We start from the raw sequence: 25,409 nt of genomic DNA on the forward strand, positions 1-25,409 counted from the left end.
ATTGGTGAATGGGCTACCCTGTCAAAATATCAGAAATAAATAAATGAATAAAATTCTATTCCATTCCATTCTACTCTATTCTATTTTATTCTATATTTTATCTCGTCCTAACTTCAGACATGATCGCAACGCATGGTGGCGGTGCGATGGAGAACTGGGGTCTTATCATCTATAACGAGAAGTATCTGCTATTTGACTCTAAGATCGATACTGCGGAGTCAAAACTGTGGGTGGCTACAGTTATCGCTCATGAACTTGTACACCAGGTACGTCTAACATGTCTAATATCTATAATTTCATTTACATTGTCATGATGATCATTGGGAATGATGGGAGGAAATGGTGGAAACTGTATTTGTGGTGTTGGTGGTGGTGGTGTTGGTGGTAATATGGTGGCGGTGTTGTTGTTGTTGGTGGTGGAAGAACAGTTTTCGGGACTGAAGTGGCTACCATGGGTTAAATATGACGTTATTTTTATGTTATTATCATTATGTTAATGAATGATAATAATGATGATGGTGACGATAATGGGGATGATGATGGTGATGATGATGATGACGACGATGGCGATGATGATTATGGTGATGATATCCACGATTATGATGATGATGATGACAGTGGTGATGATGATTATGATGATGGTGGTAATAATGATGACGACGACGATGATAATGATGATGGTAATGACGATGATGATAATGGTGATGATGACGGCGATGAAGATAATGGTGATGAGGATGATGATGGTGATGATAAAAAAGATCAGACGAGGAGGAATAGGAGGGGGTTAAGCATAAAAGGATCTTTCAAAGAGTTTGTATCTATGATTGAGGTCAAACACCATTTTCTATTCACCATACAGTGGATCGGTAACATCGTAACTTGTACTTGGTGGGACGACATCTGGCTCAACGAAGGCATCACGAGCTACTTTGAGCTGCTCGGCATGGACTCCGCCGAACCGAATTGGAGAATAGTAAGTATTTGCAATGGTAATGACAGTGTGATGATGCACTTAACAGCTTGAAAGATAGAGCACAGCTAGAGAGTGAGATGTGAGAGGGGTTGTAGCAACAAAATGACGTAATAACTTTTATGGAAAGACGACGAGGTATTTTGTGCCCGGAGTGACACCCATGATTGTGTCGTTTTTTGAACGTCCATGGACCAGCAAGAGAGACAGACAGAGATATAAAAGACACGCAAATAGTTGAGCTTTGTACATTTTTAGTGTACAATCATGCTTCTTTACTATTTCATGGACTTCAAACTTATTTTTAAAAGTAAAACTTTGCCTAACCTCAAGGATTCCGCCAGACATCTTGATTTTTTTTTCATGGGAGTTATTCTTTTCAATAATTATCGGTATTTTTCTTCTCTTTCACATTCTTGTCATTTTCTTTTCTTTTCACTTCGTTTATGTCCTTTGGTACTTTTCGTTTCTTTTATTTTATCATTACGTATTTCTTATATACTTATCTATTTTATTTTGCCTTCCTTTCATTTCATTTTTAGTTTCCATATCTTTTTTTTTTTTTATTCTTTGGTAGCATGAGCATCGTCGCATTGAGAAGAAGAATGGGTACCAGAAAGATGCTCTTTTAACCTCTCATCCACTCCGACCACCCCTTAACAAACCGGACGATATCGATGGAATCTTCGATTCTATAACTTACCACAAGGTGAGTGGATGACGGGGATGACGACACATGATGATGATGATGATGATGACGATGATGATGAAGATGATGATGATGATGATGGTGATGATGATGATGATGATGATGATGGTAATGACGATGATGATGATGATGACGACGATGATGATGACGATGATGATGATGCTGTTGATGGTTATGATGGTCATGACGGTCATGATGGTCATGATGGTCATGATGATGATGGTAGTGATGATGATGATCATCATCATGATGATCATCATGATGATGTTGATGGTTGTGATGGTCATGATGGTCATGATGATCATGATGATGGTGGTGATGGTAATGATGATGATGACGACGATGATGATGATGATGATGATTGATGATGGTCATGATGATCATGATGGTTATGATGATGGTGGTCATGATGATGATGATGACGATGATGGTGATGATTATGATGATGATAATAATGGTGATGATTACGATGACTACCGTTATGAAGATTGTAATGATGATGATGATTATGATAGCGGTCGTAATTAGTGATGATTATGGTGACGATCGTTATGACGATCACATTGATGGTGATGATTGTGATGACGACCATATGGGGATCAAAACTATGTAGATATTATGACGATCGTAATGATCATAATGGCGATGATTATAATGACCAACGTTATGATGATCATAATTATGGTGATGATATGGATGACGACCCGAATGATGATATGATGATGATTATGATGACGATCGTAATTATCATACAATGACTATGATGACGACCATAATGGTGATCATAATTATGTTGATGATTATGATGACGATCGTAATTATGATCATAATAATGATGATTATTATGATGACGACCATACGATGATCATTATGATGGCGGTGATTATGGTGACGGTCGTAATGATGATCATATTGATGGTGATGATTATGAGGACGGTCGTATTGATGATTATATTGACGTTGATGATTATGGTGACGGTCGTATTGATGATCATTATGAGGACGGTCATAATGATGTTGATGATTATGAGGACGGTCGTAATGATGATCATAATGATGGTGGTGATTATGATGACGGTCGTAATGATGATTATATTGATGTTGATGATTATGGTGACGGTCGTATTGATGATCATTATGAGGACGGTCATAATGATGTTGATGATTACGAGGACGGTCGTAATGATGATCAAAATGATGGTGGTGATTATGAGGAAGGTCGTAATGATGATCATTATGATGGTGGTGATTATGGTGACAATCGAAATATTGATGATTAAGATGACGATAGTAATGATGATCATGATGGTAATGATTATGATGACGACCATAATGGTTGTTATCATATACTGCATGTTATGGTGATGATGACGATGCCGACCATACGACCATACTTATATGATGGTCATAATGATGGTGATGATTATAATGACGGTCATAATAATAATCATATTGATGGTGATGATTGTGGGAACGATTGTAATGTTGATTATTCTGATAAAGATCGCGATGATGTTCGTGATGACGATCGTAATGATGATCCTAATTCAGTTCATGATCGTAATGAAGATCGTAATTAAGTTGATGAGCGTGATGAAGATCGTAGTGATGACCATAATTCAGTTGACGATCGTGATGACTACCATAATGCTGATCATAATTAAGTTGGCGATTATTATAATCGTAATTATTTTCATAATGATGGTAATGATTATGATGACCATCATAATAGTGATCATAGTTAGGTGATGATTATGATGACGACATTATGATGATCATATGATGGTGATAAATCGTGATGATGGTCGTAATGGTGGTCGTAATGATGGTGATGAAAATGATGATCAAGGTCGTACCATTGTACACGTTGTCTCTAGTTTATCATTCAAAGTATGCCAACATTTCTAAATTGAGTTTATTTCTCAAATACATTCTTTGATCCATTTCCCCTTCTTTTAGGGAGCTGAAGTTACCCAGATGCTGAGGACCATGCTTGGCGAGGAAGTATTTAAAAACGGTCTTCGAGCTTATCTAAGCAGACACAAACTGGGCAATGTAGTTTCTGATGATCTATGGGCAGCTCTTACTGAGGTAATGGTGCAGTCACATTTCCCCTACGGCGGCCGTACGTCGTGTAAAAAACAGCCGTTCTCGTAATTGCTGTTTCGACTCGCCGTAGCGGAAATGTTACTGCAGCATAAACATTGTCTGTGACCAGCCACGCCAAAGCCGCTAGTATAATAAGTCGCCATGGAAAACTCTATGTAAATAGCCAAGATAGTAGTTCGTTCTTCAAAAAGAAAAAAAAATATATAGAAAATTAGCTCATCAGAAAGACTGATTATTTTTCTTCAAACCGTTAACATTCAAAGTTGTATTAATGTTGAATAAAAGACAAGATTCCCAACATGCCCAAGTTTCTTTGATCCCATGTTTTGTGAACTGCTCGTAAGTTTCACTTAGATTGCACAATGAGGACATCTTATGCTTGAGTTAACTCCGAACTTCAAATCTTGATTTCTCCTTATTTGGGGGAAGCTCTTGCTGAATACCTTCTGCATTTAATCAAGTGCTCGTTTGGGTTTTGGTTGATGAAGTTTGACAAGTTATATACCATTTTAAAGCTTAGGATATGTGTTTTTCAAGCTCAATAAAAATCTCAAAATAGACTTTTGACGAAGTATTGTTGGCTTGGGGTGTTAGATCATTATCTTTCAGTGAAAACGGTATCGATAGTATAAACAAAAAACCAGGCAAAGATTGATTTTCCCTCAGGCTGTGCCCATTATAAAAAAATATCAGTTGAAAAAAAAAAAAAATATTACGTCGGCCTATCGTTATAATTGAGCCCAGTTTTATTGTAATAGGTTGCCGTCTGCACCAGCCCGGTTTTCAAATTATCGCGCTATTTCTGATCAGGCAAATTATCCCGATCTGAAAAATCTCAAGATTGAGCAAACTCGGGCTGATGCAGCACCGCATATGTTTCTTTCTTGGGCAATTGTTGGTTCTGAAAAGAACCACCAAAACTCTACGTTTCAACAAGCGGTGCTGCACCAGCCCGAGTTTGCTCAATCTCGAGATTTTAGCCCGATCGCTCTTTGCGATTAATCTCGATATTCAAGAAACCCCATCTCCACCATCGCAAGAAGAGCGATTCCTGCTCGAGCGAGGCATCGATGCATTATGGTCTGACGCCATGAAAAAATCATCCTGAGTGCGTCTGCACCTGCGAATTAGCGGGATAATTCGTAAATAGCGCGCTATTTTGCAAAAAAAAATCAAAAGTTGACTTGGAATTGCAATCTCGAGATTAATCCAGCGAAATGGCGCATTAATTGCGTGTCCATTACAAATAATCTCGAGATTGTTCAGATCGGGATAATATGCCGGATCAGAAAAAGCGCGCTAATTTGTAAACTCGGGCTGGTGCAGACGGCCCTCTTGTCGTCTTCAGAATGAGCCCAATTTTGTTGACATGTTTTTAATATGCGCAACGAAGAAATAATTTGTTTGAATTCAGCTTCTTAGTTTTTATTTATCTCATTAAACGAAAGAAATCATTAGATAAAGAGAAGGCATGAATAAAATTCAATCAATGGCCAATGTATTAATGTGAAGGAGCATCATGTATATGCAAATTAGAAACATGAACAAACAATTAAAAATGTCTATTAAAGCACAGAAATACACTGTTTACTAACCGAATCTCATTATATGATATTACATGGGCGGAAATCCCAGGGGTGACTGGGGGGACGTGTCCCCCCTACTCAAAATAGAAAGATGGGGCCTAAATATCAAATGCTCTCCCTACTATTTTTGGTATTTTATGATGGAGCAAAATACATCGCTTCACAATCGAAATAATACATGTATTGAACTAAATGATGACCTATACATTTTGGGTGTAAACATTGTTTTTTTTTTGTTTTTTTTTTGCTTGATTAAAATTAGCTTACATTTTAGGTGATAACTTTTTTTTTTGTCAAATTTTCCAGGTCATGGTCCCCTCTACCCATGTGATAATACATTATTCTGAACATTATCGATTTATCATACAAAAATAATGTGTAAGATGCTATATTGTATCACATAAATAAAAATGTGGATAAGCCATTCAAGAAATGATATTATAATAAAAATATAAAATCCTTGGAAAATAAAATGATTGTTTGATTTCTCAGTTCGATGAGGGAATCGGTGACCACGACGTGAAGACGATCATGGACACCTGGGTTCTTCAGATGGGTTACCCCGTGGTCGAGTTCCGTCGCGTCAACGGTCGTCAACTGAACGCTTCGCAAGAACGCTTCCTGCTCGATTACGATGCCGAAGCCGACGCGAAGGCAAATGAAAAATATGACAATCTTGGGTAAGAACTGGTTGTGAGACAGGTTGTGAGACACCTGCTAGTCTATAGGCCTTGTGCACACAGCAAAAACTATGATGTTAACCGGTGTACATAGAGGACCACACCAGTTATTTTACACCGGTGTTAAGTTGACAGTGTTAGTTTAACACCTATAGGTGCTATTCACACCTTTGATTGTTACATTTACACTCTTTAGTGTTTTGTTCAATCTCTAGGGTGTAATTTTAACAGCACTGGGTGTGGTCCTCCATAGATACCAACTGGTGTCAATTTTAACACCACAGCTTTTACAGTGCACTGACGTCATCACGACGCCATGTTAGAGGCTGAAGTAATTGCCTGAAATTAGTTGTTATGCATGCAGCTGGCGCATCTCTGACAACTCCTTTTACGCGCATTTCTGTAGCCTCTGAAGGAGGGCGCTATGAGATTATAATGTCATATGCATAAGGTCTCAAAAGTGAATGTACGTATATTCGCCCAAAATTGTGGAGAACGGTAGGTATTGCTAACAGCGAAATAGAGATCGAGAGACTTACATTTCGGGAGCATCCCATACAGTTTTGTCGGTGCTTTTCACTCACTAATATGCATTCAGCTAATCAAATGCAAGAATTTCTAGTAGTTTAATATTTGTCAGTCAGAATCACTAACCCAAATATTCATGTAATTATGTCCCCCAGGAGCAATATATTCATAAAAAGTAGATCTGAGTATATTTAGGACAGGCGAGTTAAACGCTCTTTTAAAAAATGATTTATAAAGCATTTGTATTGTTGTGTGACAAAAAAAAAGAAACTCAATTAATTCTGGAAGATTCTAACAAATAATTTGCTTGATTTGACAACTTTATTCATCGCGGGTAGGACCTGAATGGAAATCCGAGTTAACGTTGAAATATCTTTTTTCTTGATCATTGCGACAATGTTGTTTTCCAATAAATGAGCAAATGCGTCATTGATCTGAAAACTTTTTTTCCTATTTTGAGAGTTTGTTCAAAGAAATCATCGTAATTACATATTAACAAGATTGAAATGATTCAAAATAAGAACAAAATGCAAAAAATAACATTGTGTATGTCCGGAAATGCAGTTATACGATAACATTGAAGGCAACTTGTCGAAAGTCTGTGTCCTGTCTTTTTAGCACGAATCCGCTATGCGTCTTCCCAAAGCGGCCTGTCTGTTTTCCCCTTTACTTTGTTTATGAAGAAAATATAATAGCCGCTTGCGGGATATCATTCTGCGGGAAAGACGTTGCTCTAAGGTTTGAGGAGGATTTTTTTTTAGTGTATGCGTTCATTTTTCATCTATTCAGATACCTGTGGTATATCTATCTAACCTATACCCAGAAGACTGGAGCAAATTATGAAATGCCGCAGTCAACATGGATTGAACAAGAGCCTTGGGGTAAGAAAAAGCGGAAGAACCTCTTAGATTTAGATTCAAGTTTCTGTTTCTGTTTATGGTAACTTCCGTAGGAACTCGATAGAATAGCGTTTTGCTGGTAAACGCCAAGCTGGTATATAACCAACTACCTATATAGGAAACATTTTACGTCTAGGTTAATCAGTCACAGTGGCTGACCTTATAGACGACAGATATTATTCTTGGGTCTTTATATCATAGTGGAAACAGTGGCAGAGGTGGGATTCGAACTCAAAACCTTGCGATTATAAGCCCAATGCTCTAACCACTCGACCGCACGAGCCGTGTGAAATTTAGTTTCTTAGCTTTGTAACATTTTCTAATAGAGAATCAATAAAAAAATAATTCTGTCGGGCGTTCTCTTGCTGATAAGTTAACAAATGGAAAAAAGCTTTGTAAAGATCATATTTTACCTAACTTCGTATTATACGTATATCTTCTCTATTCACGTTTATGTCTGTCGACTTATATATATATATATATATATATATATATTGTAAAGAAATGAATGAAGAGAACAATGGTAGGCGTAGCTTAAATCAAGGTTCCCCAGAGCTTTCTACCCTTTGGAAAAATTGGTGATGCCGAAAAAATGTCTCTGCCGTGAATCGAACCCGGGCCCCCAGCTTTGAACGCCGGTGCCTTAACCACTAGACCACATAGACGGGTTAGTGGCTAGGGCGACCCCGATCCGATTGACCGTCAGATAGACAGATTTTCGACACTATACCAATTATAATTTCCTTTGTCGGGTGAAGGTGGGTTTTGAACCCACCAATATTTAAAATTAAAAGAGTTGCCAAAGCTGTTGTACATGTATAACTTCACACATTTATATATATATATATATATATATATCCATCTAGGTATATCCATCAATGTATCCATCAATCTAATTACCTACCCGATCTATCTCTATTCATCTGCTTCAGTCTACCTTTCTCTCCATCAATCTGTTTATTTATATATTTTACATGTATCTACCCAATAAATATCGACTCATCTATCCACTTATTCATCTTTTTATACATTTTTTTGTATTTATATATTCTTCTATCTTCTTAGGCCTTGTTTCTTTTTGCCATTTTCTATTCACATGTACTGTGGTGCTCAAAGCCCTATCAGAACATGGACATATTTAAAATAATCAAGTTCTGCCCTGTTTTCGATACTTAAATTGTAAAGTCAGGTGATAAAGTATTACGTTCAATGACGTTTCTTTCTCTGGGCTCACTGGAAATTGTACACGTAATGTTGTTGTCTCAACACTCAGCATGAAGGAGTGCATTTCGTGGTGGAATTCACTAACTTTTGAGCACAACTGTATATATTTTTTAATGTCATCTGGCATCTGTCCAATTATCAATTTCAGCTCTTGTTGATTTGCCATCCACCGTGGGGAATGATGATTGGTACCTTGGAAATGTCCAGCAGTCTGGTTTCTTTCGAGTTAACTACGACGATGAAAACTGGGCTCGGCTTGGACAACAGTTGTTCGATGATCATATGGTAAGATTGTCTTCTTGTTCAAATCAACGAACGTAGAGGGCGTCCAAAGTTTAAAGTGTTTAGCGTTGCGTGTTGACGCCTTCTTCGTTCGATGGTGCAAATTAACACGAAAATTGGTGGATCTGTGAACTACGGGGATACTCACTATACTACAGTGCATCGATACCTTTGAAAATGAAATTAAAATCACAATGGAGAGTTGAGAGACTTTTGTCGAAAGTTGGTGGACTGGGACAGCAGATCATCCGTAAATTTGCACCGGACGAACAAATGCAACTATGTCGTTGTCCAGAAGAGAATCCGATGCTGTCTAGGTCCACCAACTTCCGGCAAATGCCTCTCAGCTCTCCATTCAAAGGAATTGGTGCGTTGCATGCAGAGAGTTTCTCCGTAGTAAATGCGAAGTCTGGATAGCTCTAGAGGAAGAAGCTGACTCAAACTCTTCTTGTGATTTTTCATGAAAGCTGTACACAGTAATGTTGTGTTTCTGGGGTCCAATTCTCACTGCAACACTCTCGCTCTTTGGCAAGGCGTTTATCTGAATTTGCTACTCTCTACCTAGGTGTAGTAAATGGGTATCCGGTAGGAAGAAATTACCTGAATTCTCGAGCATCTAATCAAGAAAGCCGAGGCAGTAGTATGCGGGGTGGTATGCAATGCCAAGATACACTGTATTTAACTCTATCTAGCCTAAATTGTGCATTATATAAACTAATTCTGCACCAGGTTTTCCATCTTGTTCTTGAATTTGTCATTAAAAAATATTAATGTATTCAGGTGATTCCGGTGACGACACGTTCTCAGCTCCTCGACGACGCATTCACGTTGGCTCGGGCCGGGCGAGTCGATTACCCGATAGCACTTGATCTGACCCGCTACTTGGCGAAGGAGACGGAGTATGTATCCTGGAAGGTTGTCCTGGAGTACTTCTCCCATATCAAAGATATGATCAGTATAGATGCTAGTTATGGATATTTGGAGGTAAGTAATATTTGCAGCGGTTAGATAAAGGCTGCATTTGCTTGAGCACTATGGATGATTTCAAGTTCAGTGTTGACCTATTGGTGTTAGTGTTAGGTCAATTTTTTATAACACCAAACATTAAATGAAGATGGTCCTGAAAAGTCACTCAGTAGTTTGTGAACTCTGAATAGGTTTTGGAGCTAGGGGAAGCAATCAAAATTCCAACACCAACACCGATGCCAACACCGGACTTGAAATCACCCAATATCCCTCTGAGCAGAATCACACATATTTCCTATTGCAGACATTTCCACTCTATTTGGCTAATTGACATGATTGCGTTAGAAAGATTATCTCTGCTTGAAGGCATCTCATATTTTCCTTAGGACACTAAAAAAAGAGATTAATTTCAATAAAGTCATATTTGAATGTATTAAGTGTATATCAATAATGTAAGTTTAAATCATTTAATACAATAAATTAATTGTTTGTTTACCTCGTTCTCATTGTTACGAACTCCATGATTGGCATTCCGTAACTGATCGCGCAAATTGTTGAACCATTTTTTTTTCTAAAATCAATACGATTGCCTCGTTCTGATACGATCTTCTACGTTCTGTTACGATCATTACGCTTACTCCACGATTGAGTCCGCCGTTTTAATTGTGGCTCGAATCGTGGCAGTGGGAACTGGGTATCAACATGAAACATGATTCGATTCCTCCCACACTGCAAAAACTCTGGTGTTGATTTAACACCGGCCCGGAATCTATATATGTCCACACCAGACAAGTGTTAAACACCACCAGTTTCGTTTTGGTCTAACACCAGAGAGGTGTTTATACAAAACCAATTAGTATCAAAACAGCATCGGTTTGATTCCAAACTGGTGGTGTTTCAATACTTCTCTAGTGTGGACATATATAGATTCCGGGCTGGTGTTAAATCAACACCCGAGTATTTGCAGTGCATGTACTTACCCTACTAACAGAGATACATGCTTCAACAAGTGCAGTCATTATACGACCAACTTGGATGGGACGATGACCCGGAAACAGATTCCCTGCTTGAACAGTAAGTTTGAATTTCAAAGTATAAACGGACTTTGAAAAGTCACCTTCATTCCCGCCCCTCCATATCAATACACTAACAAATAAAGTACCGTAAAGGTAAGAAAAATGCGTCTCCGGGATGATTTATCTTGCTCTCATTCTCGACATGATATCACTATTGATTTTGATTTGAATCGATTTGATTTCCGCATTTCTATAGCATAGTATATGGACAAGTTTTAGTATAATCATTTTTCAGCATTTCATGACAATGAACAGAATGTTAACAATGTTTAACATAGTATTGTTCTTGGTCAGATTCTAATTATACATGGACAAATTTCTCTTTAAAAATGTTGACACATGTACATGGTACATGGCCTGGGAAGTGGGGGAGCACCCCCTGAAATTTCCTTGATGGGGCTGTGTGTAATATTCTCCATAGGCAGCACCCCCAGGTATTCTGGAAGAGGTGTACAACCTTTTATTTGTCTTCTTCTTTTTAAATATCTGGGGACGAATTGAATTCCAATTTTGTAGTGTTTTTTGTTAGTTTTCTTTTTGCTTTTCAATTTTTTTGCATCAGCATCCCCACTTAAAAATCGTTCCCAGGGCCCTTAACATGTTTATAAACTATTTTAGAATAGGGAAAATTGAAAAGTGGGAGACAAATTGATGGAAGCCTCAAAAGGAAAGGGGAGAGAAGCATGCAATAAAAGAGTTATCTTTCATTGCACAAAATACTAGCAATATAGCAAAAGAAGCGGAAACTATCAAGTCGACACTTTTGGCGTTATAACCTATCTTGCAAAATCGACTTAAATGGCAAGGCTAATTAAGTTGAGATGGTGGTCAAGTATGACTCTTCAAGCTAATGTGCTTTTTGGTGTAGGCGCCTATTCGATCGCTACTGTTCCTTGTTCTAAGCAAATTTTAGATTTTATTGGTAACTTTTTATGAAACGTGACCTTTGCCATGAATAAGACAAAATAATGTTGAACAAAAATGCTTAAACACTATAATCATTTATTTATTCACTTTTATCTTTCTTCATCAAATTTACTGTTTTATTTTTGAAGGGAGAAAAAATATTCATTGACCAAGGAAAACAATACTCGGATGTTTATCCATATTGAAACACATTTTGAAAAAGCAATGGTCATTCTGTATATACATGGATGTGTGTACAAAATGTATAGTAGGGGTACGCATGAATGACCCTCCCGTGTATTTGAGAGCAAACGTTACATTAATTATTGTAATTTACTGCTATTTTTTTTATTGAATAGATTAAATCGAATCAACGCAATTGACACGTCGTGTAAATACAACAATCAAGATTGCTTAGACAAAGCTTCCGCCCTCTACGCAGAGTATATGGATATCGATTCGAATAACACCGAAAATAAATCAGATTATGATATCAATCCGTAAGTTTATTGATCTTTCTAGTATTAAGAAGGATATTAATAGGAATAGTAGAAGTAGTAGTAGTAGCTGTCATAGTATTGGTAGTATTAGTTGCAGTAATAGTAGTGGGAGTAGGAGTAGTAGTAGCAGCAGTAGTAGTAGTAGTAGTAGTAGTAGTAGTAGTAGTGTTGTAGTAGTAGTAGTAGTAGTAGTAGTAGTAGTAGTAGTAGTAGAAGTAGTAGTAGTAGTAGTAGTAGTAGTAATAGTAGTAGTAGTAGTAGTAGTAGTAGTAGTAGTAGTAGTAGTAGTAGTAGTAGCATGGACCTACTAGGTCCATAGTAGTAAAACGTCAATATCCTCATTTTGCTTTTCCGGTCATCTTGTTTGCCCACAGCATATCTCCAAATTTGAGGGCGTCTACATATTGCTATGCTATCCAGGAAGGCTTTGAGGAGGAGTGGAACTTTGGTTGGAATAAATTCATTCAGGATCAGAGCGAGGGCAATATGGACTGGATCAAGTCACTTGCCTGCTCTAAGACACCATGGATACTAAACAGGTAAAAAAGGGGGTTAATTGTTGATAGCGATCCAAACAATATGATAGGATGAGATCTATCACGCGACCAGGAATTTGTTTAGCTAACAAAATAATAATAATAATAATGATTGTTATAATAATTATCATTATTAATATTATCATCATCACCATTAGCATTATTATTATTGTTGATATTATTACTATTGTTATTATCATTGTTATTATTATCACTATGACTGGTATTATCATTATTATTATTCTCGTTATTATTATCATTATCATATCATATTATTACCATTATTATTATTAATATAATAATAATAATAGCCAATTTTTATAAAGCGCTTTTCCCAGAATGGCTCAAAGCGCGTTACAGCATATTATTACCCCGGTCATTGGATTCATTTCAATCCCGCACGAAAAGTGCACAATTTCCACTCCCTGGGGAGCATTCCTTGCATTCATCGCAGCCTCATTATGGCGCTGGCAAAATCAAACATACAATATCTTTCGCATCCTACCGGGTACCCAATTAGCACCTGGGTCGAGAGTGGCAAAGTGTGGATTAACGCCTTGCCAAAGGACGCTAGACCGCGGTGGGATTCGAACACACGACCCTCTGTTTACAAGGCGAGAGTCAGAACCACTACACCACGGCTCTTCCACCGTGGAGGAATATGATAATCATCAACATTATATAAAAGCAAATAAATAAACAGAAATATGTATAATAATAATCCATAAGAACACCGTTTGACTAATCTATTACTCAAAGACAGAACACCACAGATGTATTAGATAAAGATAAGCATTATTGAGAATTATAAATATTAAAATCTAAATTGCAAGCTTGGTATCTTGATTTCGTCTTAGTGTGTATGCTTTTTTTTTCAGATTCTTGCATTACTCCCTCAATTCAACACTTCTTGAGAAGAAATGGTCTGCTTCCATCATAATTTATGTATCTAAGAGCCCTATTGGACGGGTAATAGCATGGAATTTTGTACGGGACAAATGGGAACAGTTGAAAGAAAAGTAAGATATCTTGTCGTGTTTACCTGTTTTTTGTTGTTTTTTGTGAGTTTTTTTTTTTGTCCTGTCTGTTTGTATGTATGTTTACTCGACTTATAAGAGGTTGATTCCACGGAGCAAATTATTTCTAGTACCGATAGATTCATTTTTATTCACAACTAGTTACCAAGAATCCGTACAGCATTTCCATTTATTTCAATGCAGGATAAAAGAGCATGGTCAATTAAATGCCTTGCTCACAGACTTAGGTGCCTCGGCCGGGGATCCGACACCGGATTTTCCATGTATAGTCAGGCGCCTTACACCACTTGGTCACTCGGCCACGGCCATAGATATATACAGTATACCGAATCCATTTAAATAAAGTTCCCTTGAAGTCATATAGAGCACCCCCTACTTATTTCATCAATTCCATTTTAGTGGCTTTGAAAGAATAAATCATACGATTTCTAGATTTATAATATGTTACTTTATGATAAATGAATTCTATTAATTTTGATTTAATGTTTCTTTCAATAGGACATTGATAAAAACAGCTTATTGTTTATCTTGTGTTTTTGTATGGATATATTCTAATAAATATATTCCGCATGACGTAAGAGGGACACATTATTGCTCTCCTAATTTACCACTACCATACCCATACACACACGCACTCACACATAATGAAGTACACCTACCTGCTCTCTCACACACTCACCACTTTATATGTACCAGCACCCCGATGCCTCACTCTAGTCTGCAGGCACAGACCCTGATTGGAACTTTGATCAATAAGTGTGCCTCCACGCAAAGACTAGCACATACAAAACTTGCTGTTCCAATACTGAGCGAGAGAGCCTTCAGTACACAAGGCATGAGTAGGCTGCACATTCAGACCCTTAACTCGAGTGAAGGGTTTGCCCAGCAGGCTAGCCTCACTCTCACACACCGTGCGCTCTCTCCCCTCTCTCATTCCATGTACATGTATCTCTCTCGCACGCCCGCACACCCATACACACACTCTCGCTCGTTACACACACACAGGCACACCCAAAAATCTTTTTCCCCTCCCCCTCTCTCTCCCCCTTACACACACACACACACCCTCACACAGCACGCACACAATCATTGTTGTCATACTCAAAAAGGTACAACACCGCTCATTTCTGTTAATCACTCCGTCTTTGCATCTATCCCCCTTCAAATCCAGTTTCGGAGAGGATTCTTTTCATTTCAAGCGGCTTATTGTCGATGTTACGTCAAACTTTAATACACGACTCCAACTTAAAGAGGTAATCGCATACATTGATTTACTTTAAAGACTTGAAGTTGTCCTGACGAGAAAAAAAAGTGCGAGAGAAACAATAGTGCAAAATTTGTTTGAAAGTAATAATTTTATAATATGATAATATACGTGTACATAATTATTTTCGCAAAATCGTTCTTACTGCAATGTATGTGTGACGATTTGATAAGGTTCATAAAAAAATGTATTCCAAAACTTTTTATGCTAGCAGACAGTCAAAACTATAACAATAATGATAAATTCAATAAATCGGCGGAATCAGATAACAAGGAGAAGAGGAACTTAATACCACCATAAAGACTAGTTTTAATTTTATGGATAGCCGACGAGAACCGTTACAATCCATTTTTAATCCATCGGATTCCACCAATTAAATAAAAGTGAATATACAAAACTAAGGCGCTTATTACTATAAAAACGAAAGTCACAGTCATGGCAATTGTATGTACTATGACATTTTATCTAAAGCATTGTGTCGTGCAGTTTTCACAAATTAAAAAAAATGTATGATTTTTTATTTTTTATTCAAAAGCTCCAGGCGTTCGGCGAACATACGGATCTGGAAGCGGTAAAGAGTGAATACGAGAAGGCTATAAGAAACACGAGGAAAAACATCGAATGGATGGAAAACAACTCAGGGATCATATCAACGTGGTTACAATCTGCCACCCTCAACGGCGGAATATAAGTTTAAAATACAGGGATATTCAGGCTGAAAAATATATGATATCTAAATAAATAGAACAATTCACTGAGCAAAATGCTGACAATTTCATCAAAATCTGATAACAAATAAAAGAGTTATTGGATTTTTAAGTTTAGTAATATTTTGTGAAAACAGTTATATGCATGTCGTCATGAATATTCATTAGATGGGCTGATGCATTCATGTCCCCACTTTTCCTATTCTTATGTTAATGATACTAATGATAATAGGCATTTATATCGCGCCATCTATCTAAAACTAATCTGATTCCGAGGCGCATTGTATTTATTAATATTACCCGAGAGTTAGCTCAAGCAGCCTTTCAGCACTCAGTGCGTTTCAAGGAATTATTCCTGATGGGAACCCATTCACTTCACCTGGGTTGAGTGCAGCACAATGCGGGTAAATTTCTTGCTGAAGGAAAACACGCCATGGCTGGGATTCTAACCCACGTCCCTCAGATTGAGAGTCGTGACCACTAGCACCCATTAGTACATTAAATTATGATTATTTTTTTTTTTTTTCATACATTTTTTTACTATTGATATGTTTCCCTTATAACAAAATAAGTTGCAGCAATGAATATCTAATGTACAATCCAGTTGTCAATTCAAAACTTTTAATTCTTGAAGGAACAAAATTTAAGAAACATAATTTCATATAATAAAATGAGAAAGGACAAATGGGGTTATGACATCACCAATTTGCTCAATGAATATTTATGAGCAGTGGAGTAACTACGGGGGGCATGGGGGGCACGTGCTCCCCCCCCCCCCCCCCCGCAAAAAAAAACCGAGGAAAAGGAAGAGAAACGTAGTGGGGAAAGAAGAAATTATTGTTCAATATAATGTTATATTAGATTATGTTATGTTATATAATAATAATAATAATAATAGCGGCATATTTACCCAGGGTAGCCACTTCAGTTCCGAAAACTGTTCTCCCAGCGGGCCCTGCTATTATTACCCCGGCTTTAGCACGGCTACCTTTATCGGGCGCTCGAGCATTCGAGGAATTTCTTCCTACCGGGTACCCATTCACCTCACCTGGGTCGAGTGCAGCACAATGTGGATAAATTTCTTGCTGAAGGAAATTACGCCATGGCTGTATTACATAAGAAGCATTTTTTCATAACTTTGTGAAACATTATTTGCTCAGGACCTATGTCTTTATTGTTCCTGGTGCTCGCATACACTGTTTAACGAGATATATAATCTTGTTGTACTAAAACCTCCCGTTTTCAAATCAATATACACCAATTATATTTCCTCGCAATTCGAGTTATTATTGTTTTATGTAGTAACATTTGCTTCTTTTTCATTACTACTTAAAGTGATTGCCCTATTTTAAGATCTTAATAAAAAACATTTCCTGTCCGTGCTAACGTTCGCATTAGTTGATGTAATTCTAACAAAATCAGAAAGCGGTTGGCACTCGCATTAGATATCTATGGTGAGATATGACTTGTACATACGCTTAATGGATTCCTAAAAAATAGTCCTTAAAATATCCATGTTTGGGGTCAATATATGGAAAAAAATCAGCTCGCGCTTCGCGCTCGCATCATTTGGTTAGTAAAATACGTACGGTCTTAGTGAATGTCCCTCTTCAGGTCTGAATTTCCTAAATTTTCAGCTCGTGCTTCGCGCTCGCAGTATTTAATTAGTGAGATGCGAATGATAATCATGAATTCAATGACTACAAAAATTGCTTCATGTGTTTAGATGTAATTCTAACAAAATCAGCAAAGGATGGCACTAGCATTAAATGACTATGCTGATATATTCATACTCTGAATGGATTCCTAAAATATAGTCCTTAAAATTTCCCTGTTTGGGGTCAATATATACAAAATTTTCAGCTCGCGTTTCGCGCTCGCATTGTTTGTTTAGCGAGACAGGTACGTATCATGATTACAAAAATTTTGCTTGTAATGTCCCTTTTTAGGTCTGAATATCAAAAATGTTCAGCTCGCGCTTCGCGCTCGCATTATTTCATCAGTGAGATACTTATCCGTTTAATGGCACTGCATGTCCTTAAAATGTCTCTATTAGGTCGGTATACCTGGCAACTGAGCGCGCGAAGCGCTCCCTACGTGACTCGAAATTTTGCTGGTGCCCCCTCAATGCCGTGACCCACGGTACGCCACTGTTTATGAGTATATGCGAAGAACTGTTTCACCGAAATAATGCAAATACTTAAAATGTCATGACTTTGTTATTCCTTGTCCGATTTGGATCAAATTTTTAGTGTTATGTTTGTCTGATTTTTATTTATCTGTTCACAGCTTATATTATTTTCAGCCTTGAGTGCCCCTTTAATTAGTATGAAGTTACAGACTTTTCCTTTCTCCTTCAATTAAAAAATCTGTTTATCCATTGGCTATTGGAACTGTGTGCTCTTAGTGTGAAATATTGGATGGATTACAGACTTCAAAAGACTACAGTATGATTTTGAATCATCGAAGTCTTGCGTTTCTATGAACTCAGTAGGATGCCTATGTACCTCAAAAAATGGGTGGTGAGAAAATGGGGAAAAAACGACGAAGGAAAATCGATTGAAAGCCAACCCTTCACACGTAGGCCTACAGCACAGAAGCGGCGCCCGGATATTTCAATGGGGGGGATAGCGTTACGCCATATCTTGTCCTAAATTGGACTATATGGGTATTATAAAGTAAAAATTTCCAGGATCCCCCCCCCCCCCCACCGCTCCTCCTTTATATTCTTGATTATTATTTCTTTTTTCCTCCTCTTTCTTCATTATTTGAGAAAAAATTTGTAGGGGCGAGCTCGATTATCCCTTGACGACCCCGTCCCCTTTTGCAATGCTTTGTTAGACACCATTCGGTGCATCTCTTTAAAGGTCAAGTCCACTCCACAATATAAGAATGTTGATTTTAATAAAATGAGAAAAATCAAACAAACATAAGGCCTAAAAATATCATCATAATCGGATGAAAAATAACAAAGTTGTGAAATTTTAAAGTTTCGCTTATTTATCTCAAAACGGTTATGCACAACTCATGGATATGCAAATGAGAGAGTCGATGATGTCCCTTACTCACTATTTCTTTTATTTTGTATTGTTTTAATTATACTTGTATTTCAGTTTCTACAGATTTGACAATAATGACCAACTTAACATGTTATAACAATGGTAATCACACATTTTCAGTCATGAATGAAACTTTGTTTCACATGACAATGAGGAGAAAAATGGAAATATTTCACATTTCTTATAATGAAATACAATAGAAATAGTGAGTTGATGATGTCATCAGTCCCCTCATTTGCATACTGACCAGGATGTACATATAACTATTTTATGAAATAGAACAAAACTTCAAATTGTCATAATTTTCTTATTTTACATCCGATTTTGATGAAATTTTCAGTGTTATGCTTGTTGGATTTTTCTCTTTTTATTCAAATCAACTTTTGTTGGGGTTGAACTTGTCCTTCAACTTTCCTTCAACGTTCTTTGAATTTCTCAAGGGCTATAGTTTATGTGTTTAATCACCGAATTTTGTACAGTACTGTTGTATATAATGTTCAAGATTGTTCTCATTTGCTGTCGGTATCGGCATTGGGTTCTCCGATACACTGCAAAATTTCCGGTGTTCATTTAACACCAGCCCGGAATCTTTATGTCCACACCAGAGAAGTATTGAAACAACACCAGTTTGGAATCAAACCGATGCTGTTTCAATACTAATTGGTGCTGTATAAACACCTATCTGGTGTTAGACCAAAACGAAACTGGTGTTGATTAACACTTCTCTGGTGTGGACATATAGATTTCGGGCTGGTGTTAAATGAACACCGGAGTTTTTGCAGTGTAATAAATTATGTACAGTTCACATGTTTCACCAATTTATTATTTAAAACATAACAACATTAACATCTTGATTAATAAAATTACACTCCTAAAAAGTTCAGTTATTTCTAGTTTTTTTTTTAGGGTTGACAGAACGATTTTTAATTACAGGGGGTACTGTCGTCAACTTGACAAGCAAAAATAAAAAGGGGTAATAGACAAAGGGGTAAGAAATGTAGTCATTGTGATCGAGAAGCAACAGCCACAAGCCCACAACGCACAACGGATGATCATGTAAATAATCTACGGGCCCTATGTTTTTTTTTTCTATTAATACCATTCACAATGCATAAATAAATAAGTTAATCTTTTGATTAATTTAAAGTTTGAACAATACTTTGTTTGTTTGTATTTATTTCCATGTAAAAATAAAATATATACATGCTCAATTTAACATAACGTACAGATCATATGGAGGATGGCCCATTTCAGGGGTATTAATAAAATACCACTGTTCTTCCATGGGGTCCTTTAAAACATAAATGCATTCATATAAAACAAATATACACAAAACTTAATTCAATGCATGACAAGAAAGAGAAATCACCCCATCCTACCCACCCCTTAAAGAAACAAAATGCAACAACAGGCAAAATAATTATGGAAAACCGAGATACAATTGTATATTGGATTTAAAGGACTGAATCGTTGAACTAGACGATAAAAGAATTGGTAATTTGTTATACTTCAGCTTCCAAGAAGGGAACCGGAAGCTAACTGATGAAAATGAAGTCTTCCTCAGCATGCACAAAAGTAGGTTAAAAGAAAGACTGAGTCAGGGGTGGATCTAGGATTTCCCAAAAGGGGGGAACATTTTCCCGAGGAAAATTTGGTAAGCAAAAAAAAAAGGTCCTCACTTGTGCATGAATGACATATTCCCATTAAACATGTTAAAAATATATATGTTGTGACTTTCAAAGGGGAGCACACTTGTGTAAATACTTTACAATCAAAAATTTACAATTTTTACAATAAAATTTTTATTATGGCTCTCAAAGGGGGAACGGGCAGGTCCGGCCGGATGTGCAACCACCCCCCCCCCCTGGATCCGCCCTGGACTTAGTTAATAAATTAATATCGTTTTGTTTCGTAAGTTATCAATTTAAATAATGTATTTTTATCATTTCAACACAACTGAAATATAGAATAGTACTATTATTCATGATTAAAAGATGCGATGCTTACTACGTTTCTGTTTAATTTTGTGTTTCATTTTGGCATTGTGTCGTTCTTTGTTTTATTTGTTGTTATTGGTCGTTGTAATTTATATTATACGTAATGAAAATTCAACCTCTAAATAAGATGGGAGTTTAGCTATATGAGCAGCTATTTCATGAGATTTATCAGCAACGCAGGGAGGGGCAGGAGGTTGCCACGATTTTAAGATTTTCTTTCTTCGTCTATGTAACAAAACGATAAATTGATGCCAGCGTGAGCTGAAAATTTTTAAAATCCGAAATGAAAACTGGACAGTCTAGGCGTGTTGATGTTGTTTTTTTTTTTACATTATAAAGAACTAAGTATATGTACGTAATTGGAGCGCAAAGTTGATTTTTATATAAAAAAAATTAAGATTTAAACCAAAAATCGAAACATATTCGAAGCATCATCATCACGAAGAGGCATGGGTATCTAGATCGAATTGATATGAGCGAGCTTAATTGTTTCAATAATAAAACCTAAAAAATTGACAATTTATAAAACGTGTTTAAAGCACTTTTTATTCAAAAAAAGATACGTACTATATATATATCTCAATCAAATAAAAAAATTTGATGCGAGCACAAACAGCAAGCTAAATTTATTGAAATAGACCCAGCCTACGGCGACCTGAAAGGGAATGTTTTAAGTATGTATCGTTTATCATTGTGATAAAATTTTGAAAGTGAATATGTATCTCACTATGCGAGCAGTGAGCGAACGACTCCCTCCCCTTATTTCATATTTTCATTTCTTCCTCCTCTTATCCTTCTTTTCTCGGCCTCTCCTTCATTTTTTTTCACGCCAGCAATTTATTAGTTGTATTTTTATGATTTCTTATCGAATTTTGATGAAACAGGGACAAAGACTAAACCGTTAGAAGGGGCCATTCCAGACGTTTCATACAAGTTGCAGGAGGAGTTCACACTGGCAAAAAAAGTTTATTGTAGAATAGCGGGAAAAATAAAATAAAATATTGGCCCGAATTTGAGGAATCAAAATCCATCGATTACGAATATCAAATTAGTTGTAGGAATTATATTTTTACTTAGGCCTATTTGTGACGTCCACTGGCGGATCCGGGGGGGGGGGGTGGGCAAAGCCGGCCCGTGCCCCCCCCCCCCCCTTGAGAGGCACAATTTAAAATTTGTAATGTAAAATGCCGTCAAAAGAGAAGTGTGCCCCCCCCCCTCTTGAAAGTGAAGGCCTTTTTAGGGGGCTTGTCCAATTTTTCCTAAAATGTACCCCCCCCCCCTTGGAAAATCCGGGATCCGCCCCTGGTGACGTCATATGCAAGTAGGTTCCCAATTATAGTGTGGTAAAACAAAATCAATGAAAATTTCATTTTCTCTCTATTATTTATGCCAGTGGCGTTATGATGAGCCAACAACTAAAGGGGGGCTCGATGAGGCATATCACTTAAAATTGATAAAAAGTTGCGAGCGAGCAAATATTTCGACATTTTTATTACAAAAATCAAAGGTTGTGATATAATATTTTTAATAATATTCAGAATTCCTTTTCTTTCATTTTATCTTTTATCTTCTCCCAGACAGCAAAGTATCTGGATCGCATATGGTTTTTTTATCTGGGATATCTGGGTCCCATGTGGGTCCCATATGGGCCCATATTCCCCATATAAATCTCACATGGGAAACAAATGGGTATTGTTACATGGGGCCTGCCCAGAAAGTCAAAACCATATAGGACCCATGCGTGTTTTATCTGTGCCCATATATCCCAGTTGGGTTATAGATGGATATTTCTAAATGGGACTAAAATGGTAATACACATATGGGACCCATTGGTTTTATCAGTACCCATGTATATCCCAGCTGGGTTACAGATGGGTATTAAATGGGATCAAGATGGTAATATGCATATGGGATCCTTTGGGGTTTTATGTGGGAAGATATATCCCAGTTTGGGGTTACAGATGGGTATTTCTAAATGGGATCATGATTGTAATACGCCCGGGTAATACGCAAAGGGATCGATCTAGTTTTTTTGTGGGAAGATACATGTACATATCCCAGTTGGGTTACAGATGGGTATTTCTAAATGGGATCAAAATGGTAACGCGCATATGGGACCCGTGTAGATTTTATTGGGTCCCATATAATAACAGTTTGGTTATAGATGCATATGGGATTAAGATGGTAGGGATTTCAACCATTAGCGTACGTACCTAAAGGGGGGGGGGGGCAGTCTGCCCCCTGACGAGTCGCAACACATGCAAGGGACGTATCCCTGCCCCCCCCCCCCCCCTGACGAGTCAAAACTGATCCATGACGAGCCACAAGTGGCCCCCTCCTTTAAACTTGAAAACCTTTTTTTTTTTTTGCTTGTCAATTTTTTTTCTGGTGCGAAATGTTCTTTACTTGAGGTTGAAGACCTTTTTTTTTGCTCGTAAAATTTTTGAATTTCCCCCCCCCCCCTTCGGAAAATCCTAGGTACGCCACTGATTTCAACCCTTGGTTTGGGAATGATGGCCTGGAAATCATAATATAATTGGAATGATATTGATGCAACGATGTATGATTATTTATTGCCTCATACTGCCGATGTTGCTGCGCAGTTTGCTGTCAACCAAGTTATATTTTCATAGTCTAGAGTCAGACCACACAGGGGCGGCAGAACCGCGGGGGGGGGGGGGGGGGGGTCAGGGGGCACCCCCAATTTCCCGAAGGGAAAAAATGCCCTTTATCTAAAAATAAAAAGTACCCTTTTTCAGATCAAATGTGCCTTTTTCAAAAGGAAATATCTTTTCTGAAGTATACACAATTTAGGTAGGAAACCAAAAACGTTTGGCTCACGATTCGCTCAATAAATTGTTTGAAAAGAAACCCAGTGCTTAGAATGTCCAGTTTCCAGGTCGGAATATCAACAATTTTCAGCTCGCGCTTCGCGTTAGCATTTGAGAGATGCATTCATGAGTCACTAAAAGAAGTAATTAACATGCAGATACCTTTTCAGATCAGTTCAAGGCCTTTTTCGTGATAATAAAAACTGCTCTGATTTTTTATTATTTTTGTGTCTAATCAGATAGGCCTATACATGAAACGTCAAAAAAATTGATATCACGCTTTGTGCAATATTGACGTAGGCCTTATGATTATGTTTGTAAGAATAATTCAATTCAATTCTTTATTCCATTTCCATTCAAAACATACTACAAATTAATATAAAGTAATACATATCAAGTACAATTTTACAGACGAGCATTCTTACTTCGTAAAACAAAAAACAGTATTGAGCGTAAATGGAAATGAGGGGGTCCACTAAAAAGCAAAGCTTGTAAAGTGTAGATCCCCCTTGGAAATGAAGAAAATAAAGTCGACTTATTCATATATGCGTTTATATACAGGAAAGAAAAAAGAGAAGGAACAAAAAGGTCGAAATCATATTGATGTAAACATAATTACTGAACAAATGCAATGCTATTCACACAAAGAGGTCTTGGTTGTCCGGCTGGTTGTAAAGGATATGTTGTGCAAGACAGGAGAAAGCAGAAAGAGAGAGGGAATGACAAGACATATAGAAGACAAGACAAACTAAGAGACAGGACAGTACAAGACAATATAATGACATAATAAGTAAAAAAAAATTAAAAGGAGGAAAAGTCAGCTTGATCTGGTGAAATAACAAAAGATGATATAACTGGACAATATAAGATGAAAAAAGACAAAACAATAAAAATAAAAAATGTAAGGATGATAATCAGGATAATGCAGAATAAGATGTACTTAAAACTTAAGTCTTTAGTTTAGGCGGTATAGGCTGGACTACCCCTAAAAAAACATTAACAAAATTGAACTTTAAATGACCGATCGGGGAAAATGTGGATAAAATGTTTTTTTCCCCTGCCTGCCCCCCCCCCCCCCCCCATTGGCGGCGGAGCAGAGGATTATATTTTGTGTTTGGGGGGGGACGCAACAATAGATATGTATTGTTGCGTCGTCCCCCCCCCCAAACACAAAAGATAATCCTCTGCTCCGCTGCCAATGCCCCCCCCCCCCCCATTGACAAAAGCTATCATGATATTCACTTTTTTTCTCTTTTTTTGGTTGTCAAATTTAAACCAGCCGCACTCGCTGCATGTTAAAAAATAATCATTTCCCTGACTCAATTAATCTAATCTAAGGATTTTACTCCAATCATCATAGCTGAAAAATATGTCGATCAGTGCTGCCAAATTTTATGACCCCCACCCCCTCTATGTCCTGGCAGTCTATAGTATGCCTTTTGTCCCCACCCCAAGTTGTTGCAGATATACCCATTTCGTTCTGAAAAAAAATGAGAGTAGAAAATTGGATAAAGTAGATTAAAACCTATAGAAAAATAGA

General features: G+C 37.3%; 1 protein-coding gene across 2 annotated transcripts in view; it reads left to right on the top strand.

Annotated features, from left to right (window-relative positions):
* LOC129276109 (aminopeptidase N-like) overlaps nt 1–16,654 on the top strand; it is a 39,182-nt gene extending 22,528 nt beyond the window's left edge. For both annotated transcript variants that reach the window (XM_054912547.2, XM_064109545.1), the window contains exons 6-19: nt 118–266; nt 863–976; nt 1,551–1,682; nt 3,642–3,773; nt 5,870–6,057; nt 7,375–7,466; nt 8,857–8,993; nt 9,771–9,974; nt 10,948–11,030; nt 12,298–12,438; nt 12,813–12,977; nt 13,853–13,993; nt 15,183–15,264; nt 15,811–16,654. In XM_054912547.2, the coding sequence (XP_054768522.2) occupies nt 118–266; nt 863–976; nt 1,551–1,682; nt 3,642–3,773; nt 5,870–6,057; nt 7,375–7,466; nt 8,857–8,993; nt 9,771–9,974; nt 10,948–11,030; nt 12,298–12,438; nt 12,813–12,977; nt 13,853–13,993; nt 15,183–15,264; nt 15,811–15,966 (1,916 nt within the window). In that variant the 3' untranslated portion in view covers nt 15,967–16,654. The remainder of the gene's footprint in view (nt 1–117; nt 267–862; nt 977–1,550; nt 1,683–3,641; nt 3,774–5,869; nt 6,058–7,374; nt 7,467–8,856; nt 8,994–9,770; nt 9,975–10,947; nt 11,031–12,297; nt 12,439–12,812; nt 12,978–13,852; nt 13,994–15,182; nt 15,265–15,810) is intronic.
* The last annotated feature ends 8,755 nt before the right edge of the window (nt 16,655–25,409 follow it).

Source organism: Lytechinus pictus, chromosome 14, assembly GCF_037042905.1.
Source record: "Lytechinus pictus isolate F3 Inbred chromosome 14, Lp3.0, whole genome shotgun sequence".
Taxonomy (NCBI): domain Eukaryota; kingdom Metazoa; phylum Echinodermata; class Echinoidea; order Temnopleuroida; family Toxopneustidae; genus Lytechinus; species Lytechinus pictus.